Source organism: Aythya fuligula, chromosome 3 (genome assembly GCF_009819795.1).
Source record: "Aythya fuligula isolate bAytFul2 chromosome 3, bAytFul2.pri, whole genome shotgun sequence".
Lineage (NCBI taxonomy): Eukaryota > Metazoa > Chordata > Aves > Anseriformes > Anatidae > Aythya > Aythya fuligula.
In genome coordinates this window covers 34035778-34052480 of record NC_045561.1, presented here as the reverse complement: position 1 = coordinate 34052480, position 16703 = coordinate 34035778, and the positions used below count along the sequence as shown (strand labels likewise).

Below are 16703 nucleotides of genomic sequence, written 5' to 3'. Positions count from 1 at the left end.
TGAAATTAACAAGCAATCTGAAGACCACATCTGAACAAAGCATTACTGCTGAACCCACCCCCACAAAGTGGGCAGTGATTCAGATGCTGCCACACCAACTACGCAAGAAGAAAGTTGAACCTTGGAGAGCAGCTCTGCAGCAGCAGGTAGAGATGAGAACCTGCTAACATCATGGAGGGCTGGACTAGTGACACAGCACATATCTGCTAAGTAGGTAACAAAAAAAAAAAAAAAAAAAAAAAAAACAACAAACCAAAACAAAACTAACCAAACAACATTCTCCAAATCATTTGCAGCTTTCAACCCTATTAGGCAACCTGCTGAGCTGCATCTGTTGTTGAGGTTTGCAGAAGGGTAGTCTGAAGACTGACAACCACTAGGACAAGATAAAGAGAGGGACAGGAACAAGAACAAAAGCTGTTAAAGGACAAGGTTTGCAAAATTTGAAATTGATCAAAGAGAGTTCCAGTGTTACAAACTTCCCATGCGAATTCTTCTCCCAAGCTCCTACTCTGGCTCATACCAATGGAAACTTGTAACACTTGACAGTAAATAAGTACAGAATCTCATCATTATAAAAAATTCAACAGAAAGAATCACAGAATAACCAACATTGGAAGGGGCCTCTGGAGATCTCATAGCATGACCCCTTGCTCACAGCAGGATGAATTAGAGCAGGCTGCTCAGGGCCACATCCAGTCAGGCTTGGACTGTCTCCAAGGTTACAATCCAATATCTCTCTGTCCTAGTGTTTGACCGGGTGGTCAGTAAAATAATTATGTTTAAAGGAAATTTCCTGTATTTCAATTTGTGCTCATACAAACTGATAAGATTTCCACACACACACCCCGGAGCCTTCTCTTCTCCAGGATGAAGAATCCAAGCTCTTTCAACCTCTACTCATATGAGAGACATTTTAACCCATAATCACCTTCAATTACAACTGCTGGACTCACCTCAGTATTGTCCATGTCTCCTCCATAATGTGGAACCCAGAATTGCACAGAGCACTCCAACTGTGTCTCACCCCCTAGAGATTAGGGGATAGAACACGCCCTCGAACAGTCAGTGGTGGTCTTCCTAACACAGCCCAGGAAACTGTCGGCCCTCTTTGCCTCAAGGGCACATTGTTGGCTAATGTCCAGTTTGGTGTCCACCAGGACTTTCAGGGCCATTTCTGTAGATCTGCTTTCCAGACAGCACAGGCAGTTATTTCTTGTGCTGGAAGAAGTACCTTGCATTTCCTTTAGTGGAACTTCACAGGATCCCTGTCAGCACATTTCTCCAGCCTCTCCAGGTCCTTGTGAATAGCAAGCACAATTGTGCGGTGCATGAAACTGTCCCTCCCAGTTTTGTCATCTGCAAACTTGCTAAAGATGCATTCAGTTTCATCATCCAGATCATCAATAGAGATGTATGTATTGGCCCTTCTCTCAGTCCCCAGAGTGTACCACTAGACAGTTGTCTTCAACAGGACCTTATGCAGCTGAGCCCAACCCTTGAGCCTGGTAGCACAGTTTTCATTCCCATCTCATTGTTCACTTGTGTAGTTCACACTTCATCAGTTTTCCAATGAGGATGTTATGGGAGATGGTGCCAAAAGCCTTGCTAAAGTCAAGATAAACAACATCCACTGCTCTCCCCTCATCTACTGAGCTAGTCATCTCATCACAGAAAGCTATCAGGTTCATCAAGCATGATTTCACTTTCATAAATCCATACTATATCCAATCATCTTCCTGTCCTTTATGCGTTTGGGAACAATTTCCAGGATTATCTGCTCCATCACCTTCCCAGGGTGACCACCTATATCTCCCCAGATTATTACACTTCTTGAAAACAGCAGTAAAAATTGCTTTCTACCAGTCTGCAGGAACTTCCCCTAATTGCCACAACTTTTCAAAGATAATCAAGAGTAGCCTTACAATGACATCAGCCAGCTTGCTTAGCATGTGTGGGTTCATCCCACCACGTCCCATAGACTTGCATATATCCATTTTAAGTGTCACCTAATCTGATCTTCCTCATTGCTCTATACTACTGATTTTGAAGGGCGGCTGGGATTGCTGCAGACAAGTCTTATCTGTAAAAGCCATGGTGAAGAAGGCAACAAGTAGCTCAGCCGCTTCCATGTCCTTTGCCACAATGTACACAGTGGACTCACATTTCCTCTTATTGTCCCCTTGCTGTTGCCAGTGCTTTAGAAGACCTTTTTTGTTGCTCAACAGATTCTGGATAGGCTTTGGCTTTCGTAAACTTCACCATAAATGCTCACTGGCTAGCTGCCCTCCTACGTCACACCTGTCTCTGTTTCCAACTCTCCTACCCCTTTTATGGAAGCTGGTAAGTCATAAGAGAGGAGCATTCAACACTTCCTCCATCTCAGAACCCTATCATAAACAATATTCAGCATTATGTGTTTCAGTTTAGCACCCAGGGGATCTTCTAGGTGGTATAGCATAAAGTTCCACAGCAGGCTTTTTATGCATTTGAAAAACTGACTCTGAATCAAAGGAAGAATAATCTTAAAGCAAGCTTAATTGAAAGCTCTTCATGCTTAATGACGACGATTACTGAACATGTTTTGAAGGTACTTTCAAAACAAGGTCTCATCTATACATTTTCACCATTTTCATCATGTGAAGAGAAAGAACCCCTGCAGTCAGTTTTACTTTCAAGGTAGGGGGCTAAGCAAGAACAAGTAATAAGCATGCTTCAGTGATTACTGGAAGTCACAGGGTGTTAAATTTTCTATGGCTCCAGATCTTCCATTATAAAGATGTTACCCCTTCATTATGGCTGTCCATTAGCATTCACTCTGAACATGATTCCACAAGATGTCATGAAAAAAAAGTATCAGGTCACAGTAATCAGGCTCCTAAATTGCCTATCTGGCACTGATACCAACCTTCTTGTTTTGTATTGGACAAAAGACCTCTGTTCCATTCTTATTTCTCCATAATAAAAGAGATTGAGGCACACATACAGTATACACAAAAGGGAACTGCAGCCAAAGGTACTTTTTGAAGTACTTTTACAATGCTCCCTACCAAGCTCTATGTTTTTTTCCAAATGATGCTAGTCTTTGATTGAAACAAAACACTAAAACAAATTCATTATCATGAAAATAAACTTATTTTCAAAATATGAGAGATATTGCACTTCCCAATAATTTACTAATCTGCATTGCTATGTTAAACCTCCAGCATTGATATTTCAAGAGCAGTTGCAAGTCAAATAACTGTGTCCAGGGTCTTAAAGATTGCAAGTAAACAGGTTTAGAGGAAAAGAGTTTAATCCTGTAAAGAGTTTTAGATATCCAGAAAGATTAGATTTATTGGAAAGAGTTCTTCAGCACATACTTTTATGTCAATTAATTGTGAGGTAAATATTGATTCCATAATTTATAAAACACGTTTACCCATTCTAAACATGCAGCATCTTTACTACGAGTTTGAAAAGGGTAAGCAAACAGCATTTTTACATCAGAGGTTATCAAATTAGCAGTTACTACCACTACAGCTGAGATACAATACAAAAGATACTCAGAAATTTGAAATACAGACCATAATGCTCACCTAGGAAATTACAGATTAATGCACCTAGAAAAAAAACAACATCACCTCACCACAGATGTTTAGCAGGAACGAGACAGGAGCAAAACTGTCAAAAGGTCATGTCAGAAAGCAGGCAGGAAAAAAGTGGCAACTACATGGCAGTAGGACCCATGGTGTGCAGGGAAGAGATGATCTCCACTCTTTGTCCCACACCACAAGGATCCCTAACCACACAATGGTGGTTTCCATGTCTTCCCTTGAGGCCCTAATAGAAAAGATACAGCAATTCAAAATGAAAATGTGAATCCAGACTCAGCAATTTTGTTTTAGAGATTACCTCTGAGACAAGCTTGAAACCAGCCAGGAAATTAAGGGGTCACAACAGTTGGCCTGACACTTCACACCCTCCCCCACACCCCTGGATTTAAACATCTCTCCTAATCCACAAAAAGCATTACAACAGATCATGAAGCATAGAGGGCATCCATGGCAGGTGTCAGCAGAGAGAAGACTACAGAGGTCTCAATGAGGAGAGGCCAGTGCCACCGCATGCTGGACACAGATGTTTCCAACAGCTCTGCCAAGCCACCAAGCTGGTGGCATCTCTGTGAACATGTGTTTAAGAAAGGGCAAAACACTGCACTGGCAATGTAGACTGAGGGAAAGAGTGAGGGAACCAACCCTGTAAACATCAAAGTCTGAGGAGATGCAGGGGGAAAAGGTGTTCGGGCATTGGAGCAGAGATTCCCCTGGAGATTCCCCTGGAGATTCCCCTGGAGATTCCCCTGGAGCCTGTGGATCCATCACAGTAGATGTGGTGGGTTGACCTTGGCTGGCTGTCAGACACACATCCAGTTGCTCTCTCATTCCCCCTCCTCAACAGGACAGGGGGAGAAAATAAAGATGGAAAAGCTCATGACTCAAGATCAAGACAGTAACTGGGAGAGGTAAGAGCCAAAACTGGGACTGGACACTAACAGAGTAGAAAAAACTGAAAAAAAAACCAACAACAAAAAAACCACCTCTTGTTGTGGTAAAGTGGTAACGGGACGAAGAGTGGAGATCTTCTGTGCATGCAAGTTGTCCACCTTTCTGGTATCATAATATTTTGATTTTGGAGTGAGGATTTTTCCTTCCCTTTCAAGCTAACATCTTAATGAGAAAAGCAAAAGCTGTGCATGTAAGCAAAGCAAAATAAGGAATTTATTCAATTCTTCACATTGGCAGGCAGATGTCCAGTCACTTCCTGGAAAGCAGGGCCCCAGCACACAAAACAGTTACTTAGAAAGACTAATGTTATAACCACGAGTGTTCCCCTTCCTCCCTCCTCTCTTTTTCCCCAAGTTTTTTTGGCTGAGCACACTGCTATATGACACAAGGTATCCCTTTGGTCACATCAAGTTCAGCTGGCCTGGCTTTTTCACCTCCCAACCTCTTCCCCCTCACCAAGGTCAGCAGAGCAGGTGCAGGGGAAGAGAGAAAGCCTCAATATTGTGCAAATCCTGTTCTACAATAGCTAAAACACTGGTGCATTATCTATGCTATTTCAGCCACAGATGCAAATAAAAGCACCATGCAGACTGCTATGAAGAAAATTTCCTCCAACCCAGCCAGACACAGTGCAGTCTCCATGCCTTATTCCTTAGTATTTAACATTGTCTTGTAGAGAAAGTCTCTGCCATCATCTATACTTTCACCTTACGATATTCTGAGAAAAAAAAAAACTCTCTGGAAGCAACATGAAACACCTTTCACTTTAAACCTTTTTGTCTATACCTACTAGAGGAAGACCTAACAGCTTTGCTGTTATCTCAGTTTTCAAACTGTACCATTATTATTGTTAGCTATTCTTCACCAACAAGCATCCTGGTATTATTTTATTAATAGTCACTACCACTCAAACAACAAAAGCAGATGATAGCTTGGATTTCTGTGCTAAATTCAGCCCTTAAAAACTGCCTCTTATCTCATTTCCTCCTGTTAGATGGAGATAAAGAATGGATTTTACTGAGCCCCATTCCTATCTTTGTATTACAGAGAACTGACTACACTCATGGCTGCTAAAGCTAATTTTATCCTTTCAAACACTGAGTAAGTAAAGCAGGGTTGATTTAAAGCTGTGTTTATAAGGGAGGGCTCTTACCTGTGTTAGCCCAGGGTAAATATGAGGGGCAGCTGACATTCACGTAAGTGCCAGGTAATCCATCAGGCCAGCAGGCATAGTTGTCAAATGTTCTGTTGCAGAACTTGCCTTCTGCAGAGAGATGGAAGAGAGGATTATGTCACGGCCTTGCTTTAATAGTGCAATGAGGAAAAGGCTGAAGAGCAAGAGATAAAATGAGCATGTGCATTTAAGCCATAATAGTATTACACAATTAAACTTTGGAGTTAAAAAAAATTTTGGACAAATGTGTCTCACTTAGCCCTATACAACAGGAAAGTTGAAAAAATTAGTTGACTAAATTGAAGGACAAGAAAGGCAGATCAATATTGGTCCATTCCTATCTTTTCTCTTTTACACTCTCCTATGTCTCAGTTGGATTTAAAATCATTTTTGCTGTGAATATTGTAGATAACCATTCCTGAGAACTGGCTCAGAGTCATGCAGTTGGAAAGTCTAGCCTAATACATAGATCCATCAACAAAATAGCCACACACAACCATAACTTTGCATTACAGCTTAATCAACATGAGAATACTTCAACTTCAGATTTATTAAACTGTCATTCTTAGAGGGCAGCATTCAACCGCTCAGCAGGATAATGGAGCAGAGGGAGATAAATGTTTCCTGGCCACTGTTGTCATCAGCTACTGCTCTCACTCTGCCATAATAATATAGTTAAGAGAAGGAAAATTAACAGTTTTGAAATAATTCTTCACAGACATAACTTCAGACCCATTCATCTCTTCCAGTGTGTCACAAAAGCACTGAAGCATAGAAATGCCTGTACTGTGCCCAGTTGTGAGCATCACTGACAAGACACCAGTGTCCTCTAAACACTACAGTGCTGGCATGCCACAGCTGCTCTCGGCACATTACAGGAATTCAACTGCTAAGACATGCTGCATTCTCATTTGCTCTAAAGTATCTTATTTTTTTGTTTTAAAATCCATTTCAACATTTTTCAGTGCTCAGCATAATTTATACAGCGAGATCAACATGGTCCTGGGTTTCCTAACACTTATACTCTTCCAACCCTGACCCTCTACAAAAGTTGCAGAATTGTATTAGTGTGCTACTTTGACACACTACAACCACCATTTGCCACTCTTGCAAGACACTCTTCACAATGAAACTCTTTCTACAAAATGCTTCCTCTCAGGAGAGGGAAGAGATCAGGCTGAAGCAAACGGGATAAAGAAGAGACTGGACAATAAGCTGGAGAAGTCTTTTCAGGTTCACAATCACTCCCTTGCTACTGTTAGCATGAATTTTAATAACACATCCTATCCTACCAAGGAAGCTCACCTGCTGCAATGGGGGGTGCCTCATACAAATATTTCAGGCATTGGCGCTGGTACTCCCTCCACTTCTGCATAACACCAGAGAGGGATCCATCAGAACTCTGAAAGAGAAATCATGAGTCTGACATTGTAGGGATTTACATACCATTTTTTATGTAGCCTAAGTAGGTCATTGTGAAGACACCAAAACAGCACTGCTTATGATAAATGTTGCAAGATGCTTTTATGTGTTTAATTGCAAATAAAGTCACTTTCTATTTGTACCACACAGAACTGAAAAAAAAACAAACAAAAAAACACCAACAACAACAAAAGAAAAAAGAAAAAAACACAACCAGCTGTGCTGTGCACTCAGCAAGACCAAATTAAGTTAGCTTTGCCATCTTTAAGTTAGGTTTGGCATTTCAAAACACAGAATGGTTTGAATTTGAAGGAACCTCAGAGATCACCTAGTTCCAGTCCCCCTTCCATTACACTGGGTTGCCTAAAGCCCCATCCAACCTGGCCTTGAACACCTGCAAGGATGGGGCATCCACAGCTTTTCTGGGCGACCTGTGCCAGTGCCTCACCAATGCTTGAAATTGCCTTGACTCAGGTCCTTGCACTTGGTCTTGTTGAATTTCTTGAGGTACACATGGGTTCAATGTCTTAAGCCTGTCAAAGTTCCTCTGGATGGTCTCTCTTCCCTTCAGCATGTCAACCGCACCACTCAACTTGGTGTCACCCAAAAACTTGCTGAGGGTGCACTTAAATTTCACTGTCCATGCCACTTACAAACATGTTAAATAATACCAGTCCCAATACAGACCTCTGAGAAACACAATTTATCACTGATCTCCACTTGGGCATCAAGCCACTGACCACAACTTTGAGTGTGACCATCCAGCCAATTCCTTACCCAGGTGGTCCATCCATCAAATCCATGTCTCTCCAATTTAGAGAGAAGGATTGTGCAGGACAGTGTCAAATTCTTGCACAAGTCCAGGCAGATTACATTAGTTGCTCTTCCCTTACACACAAGCACTGTAACCCTATTATAGAAGGCCAAATTTGTCAGGCATGATTTGCCCTTAGTGAAACCATGCTGGCTGTCACCTTTGTTCTCTGTGTACCTTAGCATAGCTTCCAAGAGGTTCTGATCCTGGATTTTACCGAGTAAGAGGGTAGGACTAACTGGCCTGTAGTTCTATCTTCCTTTCCTCCCTTTTTAAAAACTGGAGCTGTTTCCCCTTTTCTAGTCAGTGGGAACTTCACCAGACTACCACAACTTTTCAGATATGATGGACAGCAGCTTAACAACTTCTTCTGATAGTTCACTCAGGACCTTCAGATTCATATTAGGTCCCATAGACTTCTGCACTTTCAGGTTCCTTAGTCTCAAACCTGATCTTCTTCTACCATGGGTGTTTCTTCATCCTCCGAGTCCCCACCTTTGGATTTTGTGAATTGAACGGTGTGGCTAGAGCACTTTCTGGTGAAAATTGAGGCAAAAAAGTCATTGAGTAACTGAGCCTTCTCTGCATTCCAGGTAACCGGGTCTCTCATTTCTTCAGCAGAGGGGCCCCATGCTTCCCCTAGTCTTCTTTTTAATCACTGATATACTTGTAGAAGCATTTCTTGTTGCTTTTGACATCCTTGGCCAGACTTAATTCTATCTGGGCTTTAGCTTTCCTAGATGTGCCCCAACTGTGAGATTTATTGCCTCATGAAAAGACGGGGACAGAAGCAAGTCCTCTTAGAAAAAGATTTCTTTCCAAAAGCAATACTTCTGCTATCCTATAAATGAGACCAAGAAAATTCACTATATTCAGCTGATATTCCCCAAGCACTATTCCAGAACACGAAAGAAAGCTTTTCCAGCTCAGTTTTCCTCCCATGAACAACAGCTTTCCATATACCCAGCGTATTTTCCTGAAGGCACAGAGAGCAAGGACCTCCTTTTGGCACAGTGTGGCAGGCTGCAGACTGCAGTGTCGCATTCCCCAAGTACCAAGGGGCAGGAGCAGTAGAAACATTTTCTGCACGAGCACAAGTGAAACCAGCTGTTTTTAAACTACAGAACATAGTGCTGGTTGCTCACTGAACCCTAACAGATGCCTCACCTGGCTCACAGAGGCCCAAGCTCATCCACTGCATTTAAGGAAAAAGACAGCAGCTCTCCCCTGCCTATATTTATGCAAACTGAATTACAAACGTAAGGATTACTGGGCTGTCCACAATCAATAAAGCAGCTAACTCAGCATTCCTATCCCAGAGAAAAGCCCAGCATGGATGTCTCAGACATAAGTCTAACGGCATGAACCAAATGGTACAACACTAATAGTGACTGGAGGAAAAGTCATTTAATCCCAGCTGTTGATCAGTTTATGAAGTGAAGCGTGAGGGTTGATAATCCTTGTAATTCTATTCTCATAGCTTCAACTGTTAATTTTTGTTTTCCTTTGTGCTCCTGAACTTTTTTTTTTTTCAGATGGTTAGAAAAAACAGGGCATGGGAAGGGTTGCTTAAAACCATGTTGTCGTTTTAAACTTACACCACATTTTAGGAAAGGCAAACTGAACGCTGTCCACTACAACTAATGTGACTTTAAAAGATGGCAGTGTAATCACTCTGATACAAAAGAAGTAAAAGCAGCATTTTTGGATGATAGACTTCAAATCCGTTATTCTTTTCTTGTGTATTTCCAGTTAAAAAGCTTGGAGGAAAAAAAAAAAAAAAGCAAACAGCCCCGCCACCGCATGCATCATGCTTCTGCCTGGATTAAGCCACAACATCTAATTACAAAGATGTTCTTGGACATGTGATGAGAAGTACAACATGTAGTAGATATCTGTGTTGCGTTTGAAGAATGGTAGCTGCCTGCAATTACAAGCAACTTTTAACTGTAACTAGGGCCTTATGGCCATAATTTTTGAAGAATTTAGCCAACTCCCACTGAAGTCAAAACAAGTATAAGCCTGTGGATCTTTCAAACTCTGACCCTTGTCTCCCCGATTTAAATCATCCTGGTCACATCTTATCTACGCCAATAAACACTGCCAAAGTTTGTCTGTAATAAAGTTCTCAGTATAAAAATGAATGCATCCTAACAAATGTTAACCCCATGTGTGTACAGAATGAAAGAAATTGCAGCATAGTGATTTATGCTCAACATACCTGAAGGGCAAAGAGAACATTATCTAAATTAGGGTTAGGGATGCACATGGAAAAACATACAACCAAGAACTCCAGAACTAAAATTCCATCTACAAATCTACACAGGCTGAATAACAAATGAATGACTGGTATGGAGAGACAGAAGAACTTTCAAACCCAGGTTTGTCCCAGATAGGATTTTAAAAGTAACTTTCAGGTTATGTATTGTTCAATGCTTCATCTTACAAGGGTAGATATTGAAGTTGAACAAGACTGTTTTACCACCCTCTCATCACCATGCAAATTTTTCAAGATCATAATTCAGAACGAACTCTTAAATTATGACTCAGAATAATTTCTCAATCTATTCAGTGTCACACATCTTCCCCAAAGATAGCTGTTGATTGTGCACACAAATGACTATATCAAGTTAATCCAAGTTCTGCTTTTTGCTTTTTAAATTATTAAAAGAAAGATGCATACAGATTTAATTTAGAGACTACTTTTTAAAATACTGCCATAAACCTAAAACTATTAGCTAAGAGAAAACTAGCTCTTTGGAGTCAGAAAAGCTTTGAAACAAAATACCTTCTTCTAAATCAAGTTTTCATCTATTGTCTTCATGAGCACAGGAATAACCAGTTTTAATTACAGTTTAGGAAAAAAAGCAAGCCTCTATTCCTTCATTTAATGAAAAAGTAGAAATATTCTATTTAGAGGGGTTTCTCATAATGGGAGAAGACAACTCTAAGAAGGCGATTAGTAAACTATAAGAGTAAAATAATTAGAAATGCCTTTTTGTGAAGATGACTGATTTGGTAGATAAGTTCCTATTATCTGTAGTTGGTAATATTAAGACAACCAAATATAAGTCTCAGGAATACATAGGTTGAACTCTCTATTGAACAGGTTACTTTGCTTCAACTACATGCCACATTTTGTTACCAAATTAGTTTAAATTTGATTTTATTATATCCTAATCCCCCATTCCCAAAGATTTTGTCTCACATGAACACGAACTGTCACTTACACACAGATTTACAGTGAGAGCTGTTGTTCAACTAAGAGGTACTATATTATCTTGGTAAGTGATTTAACTCCTCCTGCAATATCAAAGTACTAAACATGCTGATACGAAGGCAAGACCCCTTGGGTCAGTACACAGAATCTGGAGCAAATGCAATATCGCATTATTAATCATAGGACTTATTTTTGTTGGTAAAAGTGCCACTTCATTGTATTTTGTTTGTGTCATCTCTCCTCACCCTCCAGTTATACTTAGCCACAGGAAGAAAAGCATTACCAGTAGTTTTGCTGGATGAGGATATATCAGAGAGTCTCTGGAAGAGGATGGAAACATGGCTGACTAGTTCAGGTGGAGGAGTCAGAAAGCAAGAATGGATGAAGGACATTAAGGAGGTGAGTAATGGCACAGCCTACGTAGCATAAAGTGGATGCAGGAAAATTAAGACAGGCAAGAGCACACAGACTGTGAGGCTTTCAGTGTAGGTATATAATTAAGCGTAATTAATCTTTAGTGATAAATTAGCTCACTCAATAGTCTGAAGACAGAATTATTTACAAAGCCTTAACACTTTTATAGAAAATCCTCTTTCTGTAGCCATCATTTATCTTCATAGACCCTACTGTAACAGAAAGCATTTTAATCACTTTCTAACATCTTTGAAACTACTCCTGCTCTGACAGAAAAAGCATCCATGGAGATCCCAGGAAAGCCATGCTACAAAAGCACTACTTTAATATAGTGAAATCTGAGCACAGGATATAAGGCTTGAAGGGGCTGAGACTGGATAAAATACACCATGAAATTTCAGTGTGGAAGGGAAACTTCTCAGTTTCAGATACAGCTAGCAACTCCCAGGATTACCATCTTTCCTCTTCACCCATCACCATATAAAACATCTTACAGGAGATAGAAAGCAAAATACCTCTTCATGTTTGTATTTGTTTTCTTCAATTATTATCTTCTAAATGGCAACACTTCCTTTTATCCTGGAAATACTGTTGAGTTACTTTTAACATTTTATTTATTTTAAGAAGAGGCCAATAAAACATCCAATACAACATTAATTCAAGGCTTTACCACTCAGGATCAGCACAGCAGAGTCCAGGATACCTGAAGACTGCACATTGCTAGCTTTGTGTTCATTCCGATTTGACATTCCTTCTTGTATAATAAGAATCATTTTGCATTGCCTGTTGTGTCAGTATAAACTGTGCATCTGCTGCAATGAAAGGCAAATTGGAAGCAAGCTAGGCATCTCGCAGCTTTATTCTAACTCCTAGCATAGACATAGGCTTGGATTTACAACAGTTTTGTCCTCAACTCACAGCCCAAACTGGGGAGAGCACAACACTGCAATTCCAGAAATATTTGTTGTGACATTTCATCCCAGAAAATTCAAGGTGATTATGTCACAAAAGGAAGTATACACACTTGACTTGTAACAGATAAGAGATAATCAATATCTTGATGAAAATGGTGATTTAACAGGGTTTAATTTTCAGACATCAATTTAACAGAAGTCCTAAATGTGACATTAACTAGATCCACGATGGCAAGGTCACCTATTATTTACTGCATAGGGGACAGGGTCAGACTAAAAACATCAGAAAGACCCTCATGGTGAGTCACGAGTTTCATAATGAAGTCCATTTGGCCATCCAAACTCCAAGAAGTCTAGATACAGCCACATCCTATGCCAATCACAGAGCTAACAATTTATGCCTGAAGGACTATATGCACTATCAATCCTTTATATCACTTCGCTAAGATAACAAAGTTTCAGCATGCTTAGAAAATTACTTGCAAAGTTTCAACAAGCTAGCTATTAGTCACTTACCGAACATCTGTCACAGGCAAGGAATCTCTCAACCTCAAGGAGTAACCTTGGAAGGCATCCCCTGCTCAAGAAGATCCTGGTATGCAAATCCTGGTATGCAGCCCGCCTGATCTGCCATACAGGAGAGCTCAACAGGCTCCAGGCTGTCCAGAATTTGTGGGGCAAGATGTCTGAACATTTGTCATATTCACATACCAGCCATATTTGGTTGGTGCATGCTCCATTAGCATGCTCCTTGGATCCATCTCTCCCAAATGAGCCTTGAGCCATGTTCAGCTATCACAACCAGACACATTCATCACTGCCACCACCGATGGTTATTGCCCAACCAAGGTCACAGGTGAAAGGTGGGTGGGGGAAGGAAGTAAGCTGCCACAGATCAGTCTCCCCCATCAGAAAGAATGATTTACACATTTCATCAATGTCAGAGAAAATTAATTTCTGTAGAGGTTAAATACAGTCAAGCTTTGGGAAAACACTTTCCTTCAACAGTACCTCTGGGAGCAGAAGTTTAAAAAAAAACAAGTGACTGTAGCACAGCAAAATTCTGTAACAGGGCAATCTAATCAGAGGACAAAGTTGCTCCCCCTGCAATTTATCATAATTTTTCTCCACTTCTAATTTACAGCAAATACGAAAGCACATGAATGGCAGGATGTTCTTACTAGCTCCCTAAACACATTGGTCAAGACCCAACTTCTGTTATTATACACCTGTTAGAGAAGTCCTGCGAGTATTGATGCTCAACTGCCTATTTGAATAAGTTACAGTTTTTCAACAGTTGCAGCAACAGCAAAAATACCTAATTTCTCCTTATTAGAGTGCTTTGCCCCACTGTTCATGACATGAGAAATCAACCTTCTAGATCAGTCCTTCCAGTGCAATGCTTCTTGAAAAACAAGAGTCTAGAAATATGTAAGCATAGTAGGAGGCTTTATGGTTTGCCACAAATACCCCACATATACACAATTTAACTTGATTTTGTAACTACTTAATCCACTGCACAGACATTGAATGATTTATAAAGAGATTAATGAATCCATTATTGACAACACCACTAACAGTCCACTCCCTTTAAAGACTGAAGGCATGTCAAAGGGGAGGTGCATAAAACAACACCAGTGCTACCTGTATTACATACAGTACCAGAGAAGTATCATTCGATACCTCTGCAATACCTTTACCAGAGATCATAAAATGAGATCACACTTCAGAACATCTGATATCCCCCAGATTTCCATATTCATCACTTTCTCTTCACATATTACATCACCCAATTTTGAGTTTAATGTAATTATCTGACATTATGGAAGACTAAGTGACACTTTTGAGATAAAGACATTATGCTTAGCCCCTTCTTTAGAGCTGCTTGACTGACCAGATAATATAACATTCATTATTCTTCCCAAGTCATATTTTACAAGATACTTTGTCAGCAGTTGGATCACTCTGCACAAGTCCCTCATTCTTCAGAAAAAAACAAGCAGTGGGTCAAAACAGCTTTTCTTTCAGAGAAGAGTCTATTGCCAGCTTCTAGGAGCTTTTCCTGTAAACACTTCTGTTCCTTGGTTACTAATTGAGCCAATGACTTCAGTAGCTCAAGAGCACCACAGAAAAAACACCCTTTCAACATCCTCTGATAGCAAATGCAGCAAATTATGAGCTCCTCACAAAACGTGCTACTGAATTCAGCAAGAAACTCCCTGACCATAAGGAGCTGACCTTCCTCCTAAGCTGCAACAGCATTACACTTACAATGAGACCTTCAAGAAGGAGAAGTCCCAGGACTTGGATAAACAGAAATCTTGAGTACAATGTTCACCAGCTGTCTAACCCTGGAGACCCTTCTCTCTATTCCACCCCTCTTAGATTTTATGATATCAACCTTTAGAACTCAAAGCTTCAAAAGCAAACTCAACCACCACTTAAAGCTTATCAATGCACAGAAGAGACACTGCTTTAACCTTTCTCTTCAGAGGTACTCACCTGAATTTGACAGCACACCTCTGGTGTGAACAGTAACACTGGGCTTTCAATAAAGACACACAAAATAGCACCCCCTCCCCCCAACAGTTCCATTTCATCCTCCACCCAAGCAGCTTCAAAACATCCCATCCAAACAGCATTCAGAGTGCAAACAGCACCCCAGTCAAGGACAAAAATACATATAATTTATTTAAAATCAGAGGCATAATCTCAAGGCATTCCTCTCTCCCAGTTGAAAATAGTGTCTGCACGTCATCCTGCCTGTATGCATCCTGGCACAGCTTCAAAAGGAAGGGCGGAATGTGCTCCCATGGGAGCCTATAAGGCAAACAGCACAGAGCACTTTCCCCCTCTGCTCCTCATCCCCATTTTCTTCAGGCCAATTCTTGCTGAATTACAAAAGAGGATAAGCATATACACCTCCCAAAGAAGGTTAGGAACTGCGGGTTTCCAAATGTAGAAAGCATCTGTGCGGAGATTTGGGTCAGCCATTTTAAAGACACCCCCCCACACACCCAAAAAAACCCTATTTGAGACATATTCTTGTTTTCAGTACTTCTGGTGGCTAGGCAGGGGCAGCTCCCAGTTCAACTGACTTATCATTGCACAAATTCTTCCAAATACATACACTGTCTGAACAGGTGGGAGGATTCAGCCCTGACCACAGTGGTTTCCTCTCCAGGACCAAACATCTCAGGTCTGTCCTACGATGCTTCAATCATGTTTTGAAACCTACCAGTCCTCTCTTCCTATCCTCAAATTTTGTTTTGACAAGGCATATTTCAGTAAGAATAATATCTCCTGGCTCCCATTATTTTCTGGATCAAGGCAAAGTATTTGGCATTCAAAGGCACAGATGTCAAAGCAAACTGCTTTAATACCTAAATCAACTTTCATAGTATACTGTAATAAAATCAAGGGTATAAAGTGGAGCCTAATATTTCAGCATGCTACAAAATAAAGCATTATGTTCTAGAGATGTTAAAAAAAAAAAAAAAACAACCAAACAAAAAACTTCCCTTAGGTCAGGTAGGGCAGCCTGAAAATTTGGTACTAACCTACCTTCAAAAGATTATTCTATCATTTGTCTTCATTGATGGACATACTTCGGAAGACGACTTACCCACAAAGGTTCTCTGCCCCACAAAGAATTTCTCCCAGCCCAGATAGAGGTTTCTTCTTTGATTACTGTAGGACCCATGAATCCACATGCTTACACATTTGAAACAGATACATATTTACTTTGACTGTCATTGATTCCAGAAAAATGTTATTTTCATTACTACTTCTTTCATCTGTTCTGGTAAATGTTGCTGTCAAGGACTTACTACATGAGCCAGTCATAAAAATGACAGAAGAAAATACTGAGCAACTACGCAGAGAGAAGAAAAATGCAAAAACTCAGAAGAAACTACCAAACTCTTGGACAGCAGAAAACAATCCCACAATTTTAGTTGAAGGAACTATGTGCCAACACTCATGAGAATTAAATTATAGAACTCCTGCACAAAGAGATTTTACTATGCATTGCAAACCTAGGAACATGGCTTGTGAAGTGCTCTATAGAAGACATTTATGGATGCGGTTATACTCTGTTTTGCTTGCTCTGTTGTAGAGTTGAAATTTCATTTTGAGACAGATACAAATGCGTAGCACTAAGAACACTATGGAAGGAATGATGACAAAGCTAAGCAAT

The 16703-nt window shown here is 40.4% G+C and overlaps 1 protein-coding gene across 2 annotated transcripts in view; it reads right to left on the bottom strand.

The window, feature by feature from the left end:
• The window catches only part of GLP1R (glucagon like peptide 1 receptor), a 102388-nt gene that overhangs the window by 51326 nt on the left and 34359 nt on the right, over positions 1-16703 (bottom strand). Inside the window, exons 2-3 of one of the 2 annotated variants that reach the window (XM_032185099.1) lie at positions 7027-7123; positions 5701-5811 (exon numbers count right to left, since the gene is read on the bottom strand). In XM_032185099.1, the coding sequence (XP_032040990.1) occupies positions 5701-5811; positions 7027-7096 (181 nt within the window). In that variant the 5' untranslated portion in view covers positions 7097-7123. Of the gene's footprint in view, positions 1-956; positions 994-5700; positions 5812-7026; positions 7124-16703 lie in introns of those variants that run through there. The other variant, XM_032185100.1, reaches the window with a different exon arrangement.